Source organism: Heterocephalus glaber, unplaced genomic scaffold, assembly GCF_053883595.1.
Source record: "Heterocephalus glaber isolate CG9 unplaced genomic scaffold, H.glaber_assembly_v1.0 deba00001531, whole genome shotgun sequence".
In the NCBI taxonomy this organism is placed as follows: Eukaryota; Metazoa; Chordata; class Mammalia; order Rodentia; family Bathyergidae; genus Heterocephalus; species Heterocephalus glaber.
The window spans coordinates 7,731,711-7,751,917 of NW_028258329.1; the positions used below are offsets into that span (position 1 = coordinate 7,731,711).

The following is a 20,207-nucleotide window of genomic DNA, read 5'->3' on the forward strand; positions in this document are numbered from 1 at the left end:
AGAGTAGATATTTAATGGTTCACAAATCAAATAAGGATTTACCAGCAGATGTTTCCTAATTAATTGGAAAAACAGAAGTTACCTGAGAGCCCATCTCCATTGGGTGTTTACATCTGAAACCTATTCTTTCAACTGGCATCTTACTCCTTGAATACCTGTGTTGGCTTCCCAGTTGAACCCAGTCTTACGTAGCATTTTAAAAAAACAACAGCAAACCCTCCCACCCCGAAAAAGAAATTGAACTATTAGAGTGAAAAAGGAAGAAGTCTTGGACTTTGAAATCGTTCAGTCGACAGCTCCCAGTGCAGAGGAGGCTTCTGGGTCAGTGTGCCACAGTTCCCAGTGCAGAGGAGGCTTCCAGGCCAACCAGCCACCGCACCCAGCCCAGAGGAGATGAGCTGCGTGGGTGCCAGCAGCACATACACCCCCCCAACCCCCACCCCCGTCGAAATGAGAAGACACGTAAACAAGCCTCTGAACCAGACTTGCAGATCACCTGTAGCAACCCCAAAGGGAAACAAGATGGAACACTGATACTCAACTACCTAGACTCCCTGAACTAGCAACGAAAGAGGATCTGGAAAAAATGAAATCAGAAATAATTTCTCACATAAAAGCAGAGATTGTGCCCATAGTGCAAGACATGATTAATAAATCTAGAGGGTACACAGATAAAAAAAATAGAGGAGCTGAGGAACATGATGGAATTCCAACATAGGAGACAAATGGAATCCTTAAAAGAGATGCAAACAGATTTCCAGGAGATTAAAAACACCATTGAAAGTCTATGCAGCAGAATGAGCCAATGTGAAGACAGGGTTTCAGATATAGAAGATAAGATTGCAATTAGTGACCAGGAAAAGAAAAATGTCTTTAAAATTGTAAGGGACCATGAGAAATCAATCCAGCAGCTGCTAGACAATGCAAAGAAGATTGATTGGAGTCAATGAAGAAACAGGAGACAGTGCAGATGACCTAAAAAAACTGTTCACAGAAGTGATGGCAGAAAACTTCCCAAGCAGGGGAAAAGAACTTGACATACAGGTAAGTGAGGCATATAGGACTCCAACCAACCTTGATTAAAAAAAAATGTACACATAGTCATATAATTGTTAAGGTTCCAGAAAGCCAACAGAAGAGCAAAGTTCTGCAAGCAGTTAGAGAAAAGAAACAAATCATATACAAAGGAAAGCCCATCAGAATCACAGCAGACTTCTCGAGGCAAACCCTCAAGGCAAGAAGAGCTTGGAGTGATGTATTTCAAGCCCTAAAGGAAAACAGCCTTCAACCCAGATTGATGTACCCTGCAAAACTATCTTTCAGAATTGATGGTGAAATAAGATACTTTCATGACAAAGAGCATCTTAGGAACTTCATGAATACCAAACTAGCACTCCAAAAACTTTTAGACAAAAATCCTAGGAAAAGACAACGAGGATCACAACCCCAGGAAGCCCAGCAAAAGAAATCCACCAGGCACGACAAGAAATTAAAAGCAAAAGGGGAGAATCTGACCAAAAGAAAAAATCATGACAATGATAAGTCAATATGTATCAGTTACAACCATCAATGTTAATGGTCTCAATTTACCAATCAAAAGAAATAGACTGGCGGAATGGGTCAAGAAGAAAGATCTAACAATATGCTGCATACAAGAAACACACTTAATTCAAAAAGAAACTCACAGACTGAAAGTTAAAGGGTGGAAAACAATACTCCATGTGACAGGAACCCAAAAACAGGAGTAGCTATCCTCTTGGGAGACCAAGTGGATTTCAAACCTAAGCTGATTAAGAGAGACAAAGAAGGACACTACATCCTTGTAAAGGGAACAATCCAAGAGGAAGAGATGATAGTAATAAATATCTATGCACCAAACACTAGTGCACCCAACTGTATAAAACAAATACGAACAGACATGAAAAAATCATATAAGCACTAATACAATTGTAGTGGGGGACCTCAATACCCCTTTGTCACAAATAGATAGATCAACTAGACAAAAAACAACCAATGAAATACTAGAACTCAATCAAACTCTTGAACAAATGAACTTAACAGATGTTAAGTTCACCTCCACCCCACAAAATCAGAATACACATTCTTTTCAGCTGCACACGGGTCATTCTCCAAAATAGACCACATACTTGATCATAGAACATACTTAGGTAAGTGCAACAGAATTGAAGTTATCCCTTGTATATTATCAGACCAGATTCAATTATGAATCTGATAATTCATATTATCAGATGAAATTGGAAATCAATAGCAAAAGAAACTGCAAAAATTTCCTAAACACATGGAAATTGAACAATACACTTCTGAATAACCAATGGGTCACAGAGAAAATTAAAGAAGAAATCAGACAGTTCCTTCAATTAAATGACAATGACAATACAACATATTGGAATCTGTGGGACACGATGAAAGCAGGCTTAGAAGGGAAATTCATAGCAATGAATACTCATATTAGGAAAACAGAGCAAGCCCAATTAAACGACCTGATGTTGAACCTCAGACTTCTAGAAAAAGAAGAGGAGGACAAACCCAAAGCCCATAGAAAGGAAATTATAAAGATCAGGACAGAAATCAATGCAATGGAGACTTAAGAGAACAATACAAAAAATCAGTGAAACCAAGAATTGGTTCTTTGAAAGAATAAACAAAATTGACAAACCCTTAGCCAGCCTTATCAGAAAAAGGAAAGGAAAGGCCCCAATCCATGCAATTAGGAATGACAAGGATGAAATTACAACGGACTCAGCAGAAATCCATAGGATCATCAATACCTACTTCGAGAACCTATATGCCAATAAGATGTAAAACACAGAAGAAACTGACAGATTCCTAGATACGTATGAATTACCAAAGTTGAACGAAGAAGACCTAAAAATTCTAAACAACCTAATATCAATCAATGAAATTTAAAATGAAATTCAGAACTTACCAACTAAGAAAACCCCGGGTCCTGATGGCTTCACTGCCAAATTCTACAAGACATTTAGAGAGGAACTACTGCCACTACTGTTTAAACTCTTCAATGAAATTGAAAGGGAATTCATTCCTGGAAGCAAGCATCACCTTGATCCCCAAAGCAGAGAAAGACCCAACCAAAAAAGAGAACTATAGGCCAATCTCACTAATGAACATAGATGCAAAAATCCTTAATAAGATACTGGCAAATAGAATGCAGAAGATCATCAAGAAGATCATACACCCTGACCAAGTGGGATTCATCCCAGGGATGCAGGGATGGTTCAACATACGCAAATCCATCAATGTCATACACTATATCAATAGAGCCAAGGACAAAAACCATGCGATCATCTCAGTAGATGCAGAAAAAGCATTTGACAAAGTCCAACACACATTTGTGATAAAGACCCTATAAAAAATTGGAACAGATGGTCTCTACCTCAACCTGATAGAAGCCATCTATGAAAAACCAACAGCCAATATCATACTAAATGGTCAAAAACTGAAATCCTTCACACTAAAATCAGGAACACGACAAGGATGTCCACTATCACCACTTCTGTTCAATATAGCTTTGGAAACATTAGACATGGCAATTAGACAAGAGAAAAGGAATAAAAATAGGAAATGAGGAAATGAAAGTGTCATTATTTGCAGATGACATGATACTCTATATAGAAGACCCCAAGAACTCCACCAAAAGTCTTCTAGACTTAATAACCAAATTCAGTAAAGTAGCTGGATACAAAGTCAGCACACAAAAATCAATAGCTTTCTTCTACACGAACAACAGACTCACTGAGAGAGAAATAGGGCAAACAGTGCCTTTCACAATAGCATCCAAAAAACTGAAATACCTAGGAATCAACCTAACAAAAGAAACCAAAGACCTCTTCTCTGAAAACTATAGCACTGTGAAAAGAGAGATTGAAGATGATATCAGAAAATGGAAAGAGATCCCTTGCTCCTGGGTAGGAAGGATTAATATAGTGGAAATGGCCATACTTCCAAAACTGCTATATAGATTCAGTGCAATCCCAATTGAAATCCCAGCCACATACTTCATGGACCTTGAGAAAACAATCCAAAAATTCAGCATGATACTGGCAAAGAAACAGACCTGAGGACCAGTGGAACAGATCAGAAGATGCAGAAACAACTCCAGACACATTCACCCACCTCTTCTTTGACAAAGGAGCCAAACACCCTCACTGGAGGAAAGATAGCCTCTTTAATAAATGGTGCTGGTGAAATTGGGTTTCAGCTTGGCAAAGACTAAAACTAAGACCTATATCTCTCACCATGCACTCAGCTAAAATTGAAATGGATTAAAGATGTAAATATTTAAACAGAAACGCTGAACCAGCTGGAACAGAGGTTAGGTAGAACTCTAGAAGACATCGGTGTAGGAAAAGATTTTATGAACAAAACCTCAGTTGCCCATGAACTAGCACAATCAACAAGTGTCATCTCTTCTTACTAAAAAGCTTCTGCACAGCAAGAGAAACCACCAGCAGTGTGAAGAGACAACCCACAATGTGGGAAAAAATTTTCACTAATGGTCCCTCAGACAAAGGTCTACTATCTCAAATCTACAGAGAACTTAAAAAGATCAGACCTCCCAAATTTAAAGACCCAATCCAAAAATGGCCATCTGAAATGAACAGACATTTCTCACACAAAGATGTAGAAATGACAAATAAACATATGAAAAAATATTCAACATCACTGGTCATTTGAGAGATGCAAATGAAAACAAGGCTGAGATTCCACCTCACCCCAGAAAAAATGGCTGCTATCATGAAATCAACCACTAACAAATGCTGGCGGGGCTGTGGGGAAAAAGGAACCCTGCTCCATTGCTGGTGGGAGTGTAGACTGGTGCAACCACTGTGGAAATCAGTATGGAGATACCTCAAAGAACTAGGACTGGAAGTCCCATTTGACCCAGCTATTCCCCTGCTGGGGATCTTCCCCAAAGAATTAAAAGAATCATGCCACAGTGATGTATGTGCACCCATGTTCATAGCAGCACAGCTTGTAATACCTAAAACTTGGAAACAGCCCAGATGCCCATGAACTGGAGACTGGATAAAGAAGATGTGGTTTTTTTATAAAATGGAGTACTACTCAGCCATCAAAAACGAGAAATTAGAGACATTTATTGCTAAATGGATGCACATTGAGGTGATACTCAAGTGAAATAAATAGAATACACATGTGTAAATACCGAATAGTTTTAGTGTGAGAAACTGAAAGTGTAAATAAGGACTAAAAGGTATAATAGATAATGTGAAATAGGAAGAAAAGGGGCAAAGGGGAAGGCAAAGTGGGAGGGCTAGGGGAAAGGAAAGAAGGGAATGGGTTTAATATGAGAAAATGAAAAAAAGGAAACAAAGTCTCTGTAAATAGGGAGGGATGGAGGGGTTGAAGGGAGAGCAGGGGAAGGGGAAAAAATAAGAACCAAGATAGTATGTAAAGGTGCAAATTTCCAATGATGAATGTCGTCATATTGTATACCTAAAATGTACCAATAAAAGGATATACAGTTAAAAAAGAAACAAACTGTGCAACAATCTAAACAGAAAGAAAGAAATCTTTAAGTCAACTTTTCCAAAGTAGAGAGTCAGAATTTTTTTTTCTTAGTTAGACTTGAGGAAATGATAGTTTTGAGGATGATTGGAATTCTATTGCCTACATCAGATTTTTAGCACTTCTGGCACATTCTGGCAACATTGATATCTTTTATTTCAAGTGCGCTGCCCCCCACCACCTCTGCCACTCACAAAAATAAAAGCTAAGAAAAATAAAAGAAAAGCCAAGAAAATTATGTGGGAATGGTGTTTTTCTAGGTGTGTTTGTGTGTGTGTGTGTGTGTGTGTGTGTGTTGTAATACTAGACTTTGCAAGGGCATTCCAGAGATGAAAGTTGTGCATTTGCATCCTTTTCTGAGGAATTTTTGAGTCATCAGAGAAGCTAAATATAAGTTGCATGTATTTTTTGCAGGTTAGGGTGTTCTGTGGTCCAGTTATCCAAAGGACCAGTTCTGTGAGGCTTCTGTTAACCAGAATGTGATTATCAGGGGCACCCTGTCCTACCATCCTGGATAACAAAATGTACTTTGAAAGACCAGTTGATCTTTTGTAATTTCTGCGCACCAGTAAAAGTACTATAACTTTGCGAAATGATGCCAGCAAACAGATTTGATAATGAAAAAGAATAGTGTGGTATTTTAGCATAACAGATATTCTAAGGTAAATATTTGGATGTCTAGCAGTGTGCCATCAGAAAGTCTCAAGATCAAAGCCGAAGTGACCAGAGATGCTGAAAAGGTAATAAAGGGTCAAGCTTAAGGTTGCTGGTCGCTATTGCTGTCCATGTTCCTTAGTTAGATTTAATTACTTAAAGACTGAGAGAATGCAAGCCTAAATTAACACGCAAAGGCATTTTCTCCCCAAGCCATGCATAATTAAAATTTTTAAGGCACAGTGCTGTTTAAAAAGCATATACAGACATTCCTCGTATAACTCTTACATGTAGTACTGTGATGTATAACAACATAAAACTACAGTACTGTACAATACAACCAGCAAAAATTGCAGTACTGTATAAACAAGGTATACTGAACAAAAGAGACGTTGAGGCTGTATCAACAAGATGTACAGAATTATACAAAGAAAAAAAGACAGGTCATAAGTCTGAACAGTGGTTAAACAAGTGGGTCACTAAATGAGAAATATCTGTACTTCTTTATGAGTTCATACAAATGTAAATACAGTCACATGCCATGTAAGGACATTTCAGTAATGACCAGACCCAAAAGACTGCGTGTATGACAGTAGTCCCTTAAGATTATATTACTAATTATGCCAGTGATATTCACACAGTGATGAAATTGACAACGGATGCATTTCTCAGAACGTATCTCCATTATTGAATAATGTATAACCGTATATGGTGAAAAACTTAAGTTTCCAGAAAGAAAATGAACTCAGAGACATTAAAAAGCAATGCACATGGCCAAAAAATTTTCAGAAAAAATAACTCATCAGTTTCAGCCATAGAATTGATATTGAGGTAGCTATTTCCCCTTTTGACATTAGAAAAGAAAGAAATGAAACCATGAGCCCTTCTTTCTTCTTATAAAGATTGACTTCTTTCAATGTTCTATCAAAGAATGTATTGTGGTTGCTAGAAGCAGTCTTCAAAAGAAGATTGCAGAAGTGTTTTTGCAGAATTGTGAGGTCATTGAAGGAGTTTGTGTCCTCATAAGCAGGCAGTTTTAGACTAGCTGTTCTTACTCATGTATTTAACACCTGTAAACAAGTGATATATGTATGCGTACAGGTGTGCATGTAAAAAAAAAACCCTCAATTCCACCGTTACTATAAAAATCTACCTCCACAGGTACCTTGTACATTGGTCAGTCTCCTGATAAACACTTCTGCTGATTTTGACCGAATTTCATCCAAAGCATTGTACACTGTTCTGTAAATAGTAGTCTCCCTATGGATCACAGCATTCGGTAATTTAAATTATGTTGACTTAAATGTTTATGTGTGTGAACAGAGGCTTTTTACATGGGTTGTCAAAGCATCGTACCTTTTGGATTAACAGTTTCACCGAAGTCAGTAGGAAGACATGGTGTATGTAAGCACTGCTCTATAGCCTTGTGTTTCTAAGGGTATGTGCAGTAGACAATGTATTGGTAGCATTCACACTTGGGTCAACATGAGGAAGGGGTGTAATGGCCCCGAAATGGGCCCTACACCAGTTCTAAGAGACACAGCCAAAGCCATGGTGCTGGAGGCCTCTCCCGCCAAGCTTGGCCTCTGTTTGGTCAAAACAGCCCCCAGTTTGTCCCTACGGGACACAGGCCTGCCTTGTTAGGAAATGAGCAACATTTAGGAGCCCACAATACCTCACATAACTCCGTGTACAGTAACAGAGAGTGGAAATAGGGCTGTAAGCACGAACAAGCAGACAAGTTATAAATATAGAATACTCTCTCAATTCCTCTTTAGTTAGTCATGCAGGGACAGTGTGAGTTTTATAAACTTATAAGGAATATACAAACAGTTCCAAATTTAAAATAACTTGGAGTAATTTTTAAGTGTGTGAAAGGAGTATTTTTTCCACCCTCGCCATGTAAGCATCTGTGATAGGCAGTCAGAAGGGGTCGGTGTCTGTCTGTGCTCCAGCCCGCTGCTCACTCTGTTCTGCAGAGTTCTCACTTGCTTTTCTAGAAAGACTAAAAAACAAATAAACAAAGAAGTGGAGGGAGAAGTGTGCGCTGTATGAGATAGACACACTGTGTGCTCACGCATGAACAGCCCAGTCCACATTGGCCTTGCATGGCTTACTGGAGAAGGGTCTAGCCAGCCTGGAGCCCAGAGTCAGTTGCTGTTGTCTTTGGATGCCCCATTCTTCCAATTATAACTTGTCTGTGTTTTCCAAATCTGTGTATAGGTGTTGAAAGAAGATTAAAGGAAAAACTTCTTGGATGAAAAAAACTTTTACACAAAAGTAGTCTTTTAGGGGCCAGGGATTTAGCTCAGTGGTGCTGCCGCCTGCCACACAAACGCAAGGTCTGGAGTTTGAACCCCGGTACCAAGAGAAAAAAAAAAAAATTCTTTTAAAAGAAGAATAATCTGTTTTATGAAAATACAGTGATAGTAAAAAAAAAAAATAGAAGCTCAGGTTCTCTCTCCCCACCACCTTTCTTAATGTTGGATGTTACTGCTTTTCTTTCCCCTCACTGCTGTCTCGGGTGACCTCCTGTGATGCAGCATCAGCCTCATTTGCTGACATTTCTGCAGCAGTTACACTTGGTTGTGTGTTTGTGTATTCAATTCTCCATCAGTGGCGCAAGCAGCACACACACTGATACCAGACAGAGAGAAGATTCACATCATAGTCTGATTCACATCAGCCCACCAGTTAGGTGACTGTGACTCTTTTCCCCCAATATCCAGGAATGACACAATTTAGTCATTTTGATGAGAGTTATCAAGTCCTCCTTCCTTTAGTAAATCAAGAGTGTAAATAGAGTCTAGTGTACAAAAACAGGCCTCAGTCACCAACTTTAGACCCACGTACCTGTAATTCTATCACTGCACATGAATAAAAGGCTTACACGGCTCATTTTCCAACAGTGTGAATCATAAAGGCCAAAATTTATGAATGAAATTTAGAAGAAATGAAGGACCATTAGATGCCACACTAAGGATGAACTTTGAAAACTTAAATGGAAGAAACTGATCACAAAAGACCACATGTTGTATTGTTCCAGTAAATGAAATGTTTGTAATAGGCAATTAATAGAGACAGAGTAATATTAGTGGCTGCTTAGGGCAGGGGAGGGGACAGGATAATGGGAAGACTAGCTAATGAGGGTAGCTTCTGCTTTGGGATTATGAAAATATGCTAACATTGATTTGGTGGTATTTTACCCAAGTCTGGAGATATGCAAAACCAATTTTATACTTCAAACAGGTGAATTATAAGTATATTAATTCTATTTCAATAAAGGTGCTATTAAAAAATGTGTGACAGAAGAAAGAAATCATCTGACCCACAGTAACCAAAGCCAGCAGCTCAGTCTGAGGGATTCCTGAGCCACGTTCTCTCTCTCAGCCTTTGTTGTTCATTGTAGTTTCCTGCCTTGAATCTTCTTTGCATTGATAGCTTTTCTGTCTTTCTCTTACTACCCAGTCCTGTTTGATAATGATGTCATTTATAGCTTTCCCCCTTCTGGTTTCCTGGTTGCCCTTTTTGCAGTGTTTGTTTGTTTTCCTGTTTTCTCAGTACTTCGCCCAGCATTGCTTGTTGGTTCCTAAGACTTTGGTGATCCTGTGGGCATGGCAGTAGGTGATTATTTCTTTTGCTCATTAATGAAATGTTCACAGATGTATTCAACAGTCAAACCTGTGCCTTACCTTCTGCCCTAGACTGTGAGAATCTATTTGGAACTTATTTATTTCTGTGAGCCTTCAGAATATGCTCTCCAAAGGGAAGCAGCATAAAACTATTATTTTTCCTGCATGATGAAGTTTTCAGTCTTGCTGAACTATATGAATTGATGAAGAGAATGAACTCTCCTTATCTAATGTCTTTAATAGGACTGTTTGGGTGGAACTGGTCCTGTGGGTCATTGAGTCTTGTTAGTCTGGTTTCCTGATAGCACAGTCATTTTCCATGAGTGAATAATCTCCAGTCACTAAGTACCTTCTCTGACAGGAGCTGCTGCTTCACTGTTGAAACTTGCAATGACCCTTGCTCACAAGACCCAGCCTTGCAGATTGTGCTGGAAAGATGTCCCTGAGGCTCCCCCTTGTCCTTGTGACTCGATAAAAAGGCTGCGTGGGTACATGTTGTCGCCTTCATGTCACCAGGATGCTCAACACGCTTCCTCAGTGGGTTTTGTCCTTCAGACTAAGTGGTGCACCTCAATGGGGAGGAAAGGATGCTTGGACTTGTAATTTATTTGTTCTCAGTGGATGCATACTGAAAAAGAAAAGTAACATGAGAAGAACTCCCCTAGCCCATTCCTTTCAGACAGCAGAGACAACCTGCCACCTCGGGAAGGGTGCAAGCCAAGAGGCTGCCATCAAAGTCAGGAGGATCTGGGTTTGAAGCCCAGGCTCTCAGTTTAACAACTCTGTGCTCTTGGACGAGTTATTTACTCTCTCAGTGCTTCCCTTTCATCATCTACAGACGATGAAAATCGTAGTGATCCTATGTGATTGTTGGGATTAAATTAAGTAGTGTATAGAAGATGTTTAATGTATTATAAAGGATATGGAAAATGCTCAGTGAATGTTAACTCTGTATTAATATGTGGTCCTGTATTCAGTCTCTGGTATGAGTTGCATTCATATAGGAGAGAGTGATTGTGAAAAAGCAGACCTGGGAATTTCTGGTGATTAGAAGCTGAAAAGGAGTCTACTAAGTATCATGCCAGTAGTTCTCAGATCGGTTGCCTTGGGCATGGCAGACTGTGTTTGATTTGTTAGTCTCAGCGTGTTGTACACCACTGTTCCCATGACTTCCATGCTGTTGGAATGGGTTTGCGGGCAGGTTAAGGGGCAGTGGTGTTCATGTGTGTTGCGTTTACTATAACTGATAGGGCTGTAGAGGAAGTGTGTGGTCACGATCTCAACACTGAGTTTTAGCTGGACAAAAATGCTCCAGGTGCCCCGTTCACCGGACCCCTGAGTGAAGGACCAGAAGAGTATACTACAGGGAAGCCCACTTCCTTTGGGTGGAACAAGGAACGGGTTCAGGGAGAGTGCTGTCTGGCTGTAGAGTAGCGCTTTCTCTAAAGTAGTAAGTTTCCTTATGCACTGCTGGAAGGGTCACCTGGGTTTTGTGCAGAAGTGTTTTGGATTGGTATGAAATGGGGGACCTGCGAACTTTCCACGCTGAGATACTCCACTTGGATGAAAGGGAGAGGAGGACTGCATTAAGTACTAACCTGTTGCAGAGGCACTGGGCTTGGCAGACCTCATGGCCCCAGGAGCTTTATGCATGTGTCTTCGCAGTATTGCACTTTCCTGGGGTTAGTAGCAGTCAATTTTATGTGTAATGATCCAGACCAATTAGGAAAGGCATCCTGTTCTTATGTAGAACAGTGGTTTGCCACTTAGGGCAATGCAGAATAGCTAAAATGTCCCTAAAGTACTCTGTTTTGATTAAGAAGCTTTACCTTATTTGAACATGTGCAGACTAGTTCTATCCTTTAGAAATTATTTGAGGTAAAATTGTTTGCATTATACAAAATTGTGTGCCTAAGTGGCCTCTCTTCCATTTGTAGTTCCTTGTAAAGAGGTTGATTCTTCCATCTTTGCCTCTAGCAGCACATACTTTTTAAACTGCTTTATCTGAGTTCAGACTGTTAGAGATTCCGGGCAAGAGTGAAAACAAATTTTTAAAATACCTAGAAAGAGTTTAATAAATACAAGGACTCTGGGGAGGGAGAGAGTTAAAGGCTCATGTGTGTGACTTGTTTTCCTTTCCCCCCAAAAAATGAAGAGAACAAGCTCTTAAATACAGAGCTGCATTTTTATGTGATTGTGATCCTGAACCAGTCCTCTTAGGGGTTGATGTGGTATGTGTTGTTAGCTTTTCCAACCATTTAGATAGGCTTTTGTTTTTATTGTTGGTCGCTGTAAGAATTCCAAGGAATAGAAAGATCTCTTGGGCAAAATCAATTTGCCTTTTCTTCTGTACATTTGTTAATTTATAGCAGCTTCCATTTCCCTCTCATTTTCCAAAGTTGAAATGCCTTTAATCACACTCCATGTGCTCCTTCTTCTCGGAAGCCAGAGCAGAGGTTCCTTTCCTCTCCCTCATAACAACGTAATTGGAAATTTGGTTACTGTACTAAATTGTAAATTTTGGCACTCCTGCGAAGCAGCCATCCATCTGCTGGCGAGACACACTGCCCCGGGCTTTTCAAGAAATCCCTTAATAGTCCTGAACACATAATATTTATATACATTGAGATGAGACAAAATTTACAGCAGGCTTCTGGGGCGGGCTCCAGGACTCTTAATCCCACACTTCCTCATGCTCTCCTGCCTGCCTTCCGGAATCCTCTTGGAGGGGCCTTCAGCCAGGGGAGCACTGGCTTGGCTCCTTGGAGCAACCACTTACTGATGGGGTTTGTCCTTAGCAAACAAGTTGCCCATCCTTCCTGCCTCCTCTCCTCGCCATCACACCCTGTGCCTGTTCCCCTTCAGGATACAGATGCATGTTTGTGCATACTTTGCATCACGTAACATAAAGGAACCCATTGCTTTGGGTTCCCTTTAAGAGGAATTGTTGTATCTACAAAGAAGATGATCCTGCCGACTTTAAACGTTCCTGAGATTCATTTGGAAGTAGCTCCCATTGCTTGCAGTAACCCTGACTTCCCTGGCCTGCATGTTGTCTGTGGCAGGATCTGACTGAGCCAGACAGCTGGGTCCCTTCCATCCTCCCTTTGGGAGGTCTCAGTGCACTCCTGCTCAGACCCTCTCTTTTCCATGAACACGAGGTGGAAATGCAAGACCTGATAGGTACTTGGTCAAGTATTTGTTTATTTTCCTTTCCCACCCCGGGAAAACACACAACACTTACATTTGGATATAACTAATTGTGAGCAAGTCCTCAGGGATGTTTCTGTCCTTCTAGATGCTCTTGAGTTCTCACTGGCTTCCATAGCCATTTGATTTTGGTGTCTATTATTTGTCATTTTTATAGCATTTTCTTTATATTGTGAGGAAAGGGAGGTTTCTGCAGTTAATACTGGTCCCAGCTACTCTTAGATGGTGATTGTATGATTCCTAACCAGTTTTCCCTCCAACCACAGAGCAGGGTGACAGGATGGGTGAAGAGCAGCCCTGTGTGCAGCGGGTGCGGTGTGCACCAGCCTGTGCTGCTGGTACACATCTGGTAAGCAGGACTGTGAGCTTCATTTCTGCAGCCAGTTTATTGAACCTCATGGATCTGTTATATTGTGTGAGTTTTGTGAGGACGACATAATAGGTTGTGAGTCTCCCTCTCCTCTTACCTGGTCCCTCTCCTTCCAGCTCTGTTCTTTCTGATCATTATGCCCATGGTTCTGCTGCCAGATGAGCTTCCTGACATGAAAATCTTACCCCTGCCTGAAACCTTCATTGCCACCTTGAGCTGGCCCCTGCAGAACCCCTTTCCCTCCCAACATCAGAGACCAGTCACCACAAGCACCCAGTCCTTCAGCTGCAGCAGCTTGTTTGCTTTTCCAAGCATTTACATGTGATTCTGTCTTTGGTGTTCTCCATTCTGTGGGACTTCCCTGGCAGCCGGGGGCCAGGAAATACCATCCAATTCTAAGTCTGCTTTACTTCTCTGATGCTGCATCCTTCCCTGAGGATGGGGACCATGGCTGGTCCATACATGCATTGCATCTGTCCGCACATGGGTGCAGCACGTGCTAGATAAATAGTTATTAATAGATCAGATGAACTTAGACTCTGCTGTCATCCATTCAGAAATCTGAAATCAGAATATGCAATTTTAGTGTTTCTTTGCATCTTGAGCCTTGAAGTGATCTTAGTAATGGATGTATTTGAAATTAAATATTCATTTAATGTGCTTTATTTTTCGATGTCTTTGAGTGAGAGATTTTATGTTGAGTGTGTTTGCTGCAACTCTGCTAGGCTTATAAATTAAGTCCATGCTACTTTCTCTGAGACAGTCAACATTAGTGGACAGTATGTGTCCCCAACATTTCAGGAGTTCCTGCAGCATTTTCTGTGTTACTGTGCTAATGGGCAGTGAACTCCTTGTTATTTGCCAGATACGTTAGTGTTCTCAAGTAGCCAGAAGTCCCTAAGCGCCAACTCTGGTGAATAGGATGACATAAACCAACAGGAATGGTCTTCTTCACTTACACATAGCTCTGGTGTGCCTCACTTGGGTTACTTCAGTCGCAGTGACAAACAGTAGTCATTGAAATAGAATGAAAATTTGTTTCTTCCACATCTAAAAACATCCGGAGTCTACTGTACCATCCTTAATGTAATACCTGATGGTCCAAGATGGCTCCATGAGCTCCTTGCATTACTTCTGTAATCCAGCCAGTGAGAAGAAAAAAGAGCATTTCCTCTCGGTTTTAAGGAGTTTCGCAGGAAGTTCCAGTAAAAAAAAAAAAAGTTGCATATATCTCACCAGACAGACCTGAAGATATGCCGCTACTTCTACTTAACATTGTCAAGGGAGATCACACTATGCTCAACTAAAAATTACCAAAGAGCAAAAGAAGAAAAATAACGAGAAGTAATCTGATGTTTCTGCCAAAAGATGATTTCAACGGAGAAAGTTACAATATTATTTTAAGCTTGACCATATCAGGACAATTCATCAGTTTTCTTCAGAGGTGATACTGTTCGTTTGAATATCCAAGTTCTGATGTCTGTTTTTAAATTCACCTGTTTGCAGTGAAACTGGAGCTCTTGTGCCCCTAGATGTGTAAATTGGTGCAGACTTTCCAGAGAACAGTTTGACTCAGCAAGGTCAGTTTGGAAATTGATCCTAATAGAATATTAAGACTGCTCGTGAAGATCACCGGACAGATTGAATAATAAAAAGTTGGGAATAGGGAAATGTCTAATAATGGGAGACTAGCTGTAACTTAGGTTCAACTCTACTGTGGGATGCGATGTTACTGCTAACTGGTTGCGGAATTCACAGTCTATTTTAAAAGTGCTTTCAGAATGGACTTTTTATAGGTATTTATATTTATGTGCCTGTGCATGTGTGTTAGAAAGGACAGGGGAGGGTGTTAACAAAGGAGCCATTTGTGGGCAGTGGACCTGCATGTTCTTTACATTTTCTCTTCTTATCTGTGATCTCTGATTCTTTTTAGAGCTTGTGTTTTTTTTTTTTTAAAGGATAGAATCTTGACTCATTATTGCATGACAGAGTCAGAAATATACATTTGAATAATTTTGCATTGTTTTCCAACTCAGGAAAGGAAAAAGTAGGACATGTATAATGCAAACCAGATTTCATATTTTGTTGATTTATACTTTATTTACGAGTAAGGCAAACAGCCCACAGAGTGTGATCATTACAGCATTGTTATGGAAATAAAAGCCAGCTCATCTGTTTGGGACGGGGATTGTGGGTCTGTGGTTATTAGACTCCGCTTTTGCCTGATGTGAGCACAGAAGGGTTTAGAGGAGGTGGTCTTGGATATCTTGTCCCCTGGACTCAGACACATGCACACACACCGGCTCCTCCCCGTCGTGACGTCTGTTGCTGACATGATGGCTTGTCAGAGGTCTGGTAGGCTAGGAATACAGCTCTGTGGTAGAGCACTGGGAGGCCCTGAGTTCAGTTCCCAACACGGGGGGGGGGGGGGGACACATAACTTTTATTACAGGCTACTGTTATAATTGTTCTACTTTATTATTAGTTTTTTATCTCTTATTGTGCCTAGTTTAGAATTTAAACAGTCATAGCTGTGTGTGTTTAGGGAAGCATAGTGGGGTTCAGTTATTCTCTAGGGGTCTTGGCAGGGATCGCAGGGATCACAGGGATACCGGGTCCGCAGTGTTTGGAATGCAGGCAGCACGGTGCCTTTTGGAAACCTAGTACACCATGTTGTTTATGGGGGGCTTCCTCCTTCACCTGCACCTTGTGGCTCCTCCCAGACCAAGAAAGGAGTGCAGAGGAGAGGCTGGGCCCGGCCTGTCAGCTCTGCCCTCGCAGCCCACGGTGGGGTGAGGGGACGCTGGGTCTGGGGTGTCACCCATCTCACCCGCTGACCTTCCTTCCGCCCACAGTGTGCCCAAGCGCCTGCGGGAAGCGCGCGTGCACCGAGAGCAACGAGTGCTGCCACCCCGAGTGCCTGGGCAGCTGCCGCGCGCCCGACGACGACACGGCCTGCGTGGCCTGCAGACACTTCTACTACGCCGGCGTCTGCGTGCCCGTCTGCCCGCCCGGCACCTACCGCTTTGAGGGCTGGCGCTGCGTGGACCGGGACTTCTGCGCCAACATCCCCAATGCTGAGAGCAGCGATTCCTCTGAGGGCTTCGTCATCCATGACGGCGAGTGCATGCAGGAGTGTCCCTCCGGCTTCATCCGCAATGGCAGCCAGAGGTCCGGGGCTGGGCGGGGCGGAGGGCCCTGCGGCGGCCATACTTTGCCTTGTCCTTTCCTGTCCTTCTCCTTGTCCTCTTTCGCTTCTCTTTTTCTCCTCCCCCTCCCCCTTCTCCTTTTCTTCCTTCTCCCCTCCCCTTTCTTCTTCTTCTTCCTCTTTTTTTTTTTTTTTTTTTTTTTTTTTTGGTACCGGGGATCGAATTCAGGTCCTTGCGCTTGCGCAGCAGGCAGTGAAACCGCTGAGCTAAATCCCCAGCCATCTCCCTTCTTCTTTTGCAGTACTGGGGACTGAATCCAGAACTTTCACACTGACCTGTATTTCCAGCCATTTAAAAAAATTTTTCGAGACAGGATCTCACAAAGTTTCCCAGGCAGGACTCAAACTTGTGATCTTCCTGTGCTGGTATTACACCTGGCCAGGACTACTTTTTTTCTTTTTCTTTCTTTCTCTGAGCTCCATCCCCAGTCCTTTATTTATAATTTTGAGATAGGGCCTTGCTAATTCACTAAGTTGTTCAGGCTGGGCTCCAACTTGTGAGTTTCCTGTCTCAGCCTCCCAATGAGCTGTAATTACAGGTTTCTAGGAGCAGCTAGAGTTCTTTTTGTTCGTTTATTTGTTTGTTTGTTTATTGGAGGGTACTGGGGATTGGACTGGGAATACATGGTGAAACAGAGCCATTTACCTCACGTCCAGGAATGAGAGACAGAGAGCAGAGAGAACAAAGGGAGGCCCACTGTCCCTTCAAGGACAGCCTGCAGTGACCAGAAGACCTCCCACTAGGCCCGACTCTTCAGGTTTCCACCACCTGCCAGTGGCATCCAGCAGGGCCCCAAGATTCCACTTTAGCACATTCTTAGCGTGTGGAGCGCTGTGTCCTTGCACACCTCGGACCTAGAGAAGTGCCCGGCATCAAGGAGTGGGTCGGCCACAGTGGAGACATCGCCTTCCTCCGGGGCCCTGGCGGGGAGGGGCAATGGTCTGTGGTCTCAGTGAGGTGTCATCTCTGACCTGGCCGTGCAATTTCTCAGGCTACCTGGAGGCCTGTGGTTCTTCTGCAGCTACCAGAGTGGGAGCAAAGTGAGAACCTGGCTTCTCAGTGTTGTTTTCTTCCCTTGTGGCACATTTAAAGAATCGAGCCATTGTTTCTCCTGCCAGTTCTTAACAGTCGGTTCAGAAATGCAGATCTACCTTTTCCGTTTTAAAATAAAACACTATCAAAAAATAATAAATAACCCCCTCCCTGCCTTTGAGTCCTATTTAATACTTACTTTAAGATAGTTTTAAAATACTGTTTATACTCTGTACCAGAATGAATTTGAGGAAGTTTAATCTATAAATATGTAATCAAAACACTTCCTTGCAAAACCATTTTTAAGTGCTAGATGAATTCTAGACATTTTAATACAGGGGTGTGTGTAGCTCAAAATTTTCTATTTGAAAAAAAGTTGGAGGGAAGCTAAACATTACAACCTAGCAGTAGTAACCCTGGACATCCCTCCTAGAGAAATGAAAACTTATGTCCACACAAAAACATGCACACAGTTGTTCATTGCAGCTTTATCTGTAATATCCTGAAACTAGAATGACTTTGCTGTCTTATAAAAGGTAGATGGTAAGGTGGGCTATGGTATACCCACACATATGGGAAGATCACTAAAGTGTACAAGGAAACAAGCTACGGAAATACATAGCAATGTGGATGGATCCCTAGGACAAGATGCTATGTAAAGAAAGCCAATCTCAAAAGATCCCCATACTATATGATTTTGTTATACAACATTCTCAAAATGATAAAATTATAGAGATGGAGAACAGATAAGTGGTTGCCAGGAGCTAAGGCTACGGGGGCCCAGGGCAGGGGGAGTGGCTGTGAATGGGTCACACAGAGAGATGTTAATCGTACTGGGGACCACACAGGTCTGTGTGTCGTGCCGGTGTTAATTTCCTGGTTTTACCATTATGTAAGATGTAGACATTGGAGGAAATTTGGTGGAGGGTTCATGGGTCCTAACATTTTGTGTCTACAGTTATTTCAAAATAAGAATTTTTTAAAGGGAGGGTGAGAAGGCTTATATGGTATTTGGGTAAATAAGAAACAACAGAAAATTAAAGGAAAATATAGAAAGGAAGCCACTCCCTAGGCTGGAAACGAGAATGTTGAGTGTGATATTAGGGGAAAGAGGACTTCCCCCGTTTGGGTAGATCCAGTTCCTGCAGGACCCCAGCATGAAATAGGACGATGCCAAGAAATTTTGTTTACCTGTTAGCTTTTAAGCATAACAAATTCCATGTCTTTGCCCATAGATGTAACATTTTAGGGGAGAGGAAAAGACTTTAATAAAAACAACTCTAACTTACACACTTTTTCTTACTTTTTTTTTTTTTTGGTACCGGGGATCAAACTCGGGTTCTTGTGCTTGCACAGCAGGTGGCGAAACCCCTGAGCTAAATCCCTAGCCCTACATTTTTTATTTATCTTCATGACGCTTAGAAAAGACCATTAAACAACAATAATTTAAATATAGTGGCTTTCCAACTTCCCATTTGATTACACACAGATCCCGTAAGGTTGTATCATTTATCTTGTTTGGAAATTGACCCAGCATTATAACCCTGATTCCATACATAGCTATAGATCCCAAAAGTTTAGCTGCTGGATTTCCATTTTGTCTTGTTTCCTAAATAATGGTAGATAAGCAGGAAAAATGCCGTCTTCTGTGTCCCTGACTTGGTGGTTTGTGGTGTATTCAGGATAGCATTTGAAATAGGAACTCGTTACAAAGTAATGAAAATGCCTTGCTTTTATTGTACACGCAGCAGAAACAACATTTGGATCAATTTACAAGTTTCTGCAAAACACTGTCAAAAAATAATTTCAGTTGTGCTTTAGCAAGAAAATAATGGATCTGTGCTATCCCACATGCCTTCTAGAACCCCTCACTGGGATTTACTGGGATACTAACCTCAGAAGTTAGACTCCCGGTAGTGGCAAAGACATTGCAGTCCTGTCACTGTCCCTTCCACTTCTCCAGACTTCTCCTCTGAGTGTGCAGCAAGGGCTGCATAGTCAGAGAACAGCCTCGTTCTCCTCCTGAGCCACCAGAGCCCCCTTTCTCTGAGTCTATCTCCCACATGGAACCAGCTGGCTCCCCAGTTAACAGCCTAGAGTACACACATGCTTCCAGGATGGATGCTGTATTTTGTCTGGAAACAAGCATTGTGTTTTTCCTTTGTAGCCACTTTCCCCTTTTGGTTGCGATTGGAACAGCTTATCCTGGGTGGGCTTCAGTATGAGATGCCATGTGACCACTTGAGCACTTCAGAACACTTGCTTTTTGTAACGCATGCTATAATAGCAACTAGAAAGCCTGTTTACAGTTCTGTAATGCAAGAAGACAGACTCAATTCTCTGTGGTTTGGGTTGCCTCTTTATCTTCCACAGCATGTACTGCATCCCTTGTGAAGGTCCTTGCCCCAAGGTCTGTGAGGAAGAAAAGAAGACGAAAACCATTGACTCCGTGACTTCTGCTCAGATGCTCCAAGGGTGTACCATCTTCAAGGGGAACCTACTCATTAATATCCGACGAGGGAGTAAGTATTC

The 20,207-nt window shown here is 41.7% G+C and overlaps 1 protein-coding gene across 5 annotated transcripts in view; it reads left to right on the top strand.

Annotated features, from left to right (window-relative positions):
* Igf1r (insulin like growth factor 1 receptor) overlaps positions 1–20,207 on the top strand; it is a 289,576-nt gene that overhangs the window by 208,694 nt on the left and 60,675 nt on the right. For all 5 annotated transcript variants that reach the window (XM_004852704.4, XM_087188301.1, XM_087188302.1 and 2 more), the window contains 2 exons: positions 16,290–16,605; positions 20,049–20,197. In XM_004852704.4, coding sequence (XP_004852761.1) covers positions 16,290–16,605; positions 20,049–20,197 — 465 coding nt within the window. The remainder of the gene's footprint in view (positions 1–16,289; positions 16,606–20,048; positions 20,198–20,207) is intronic.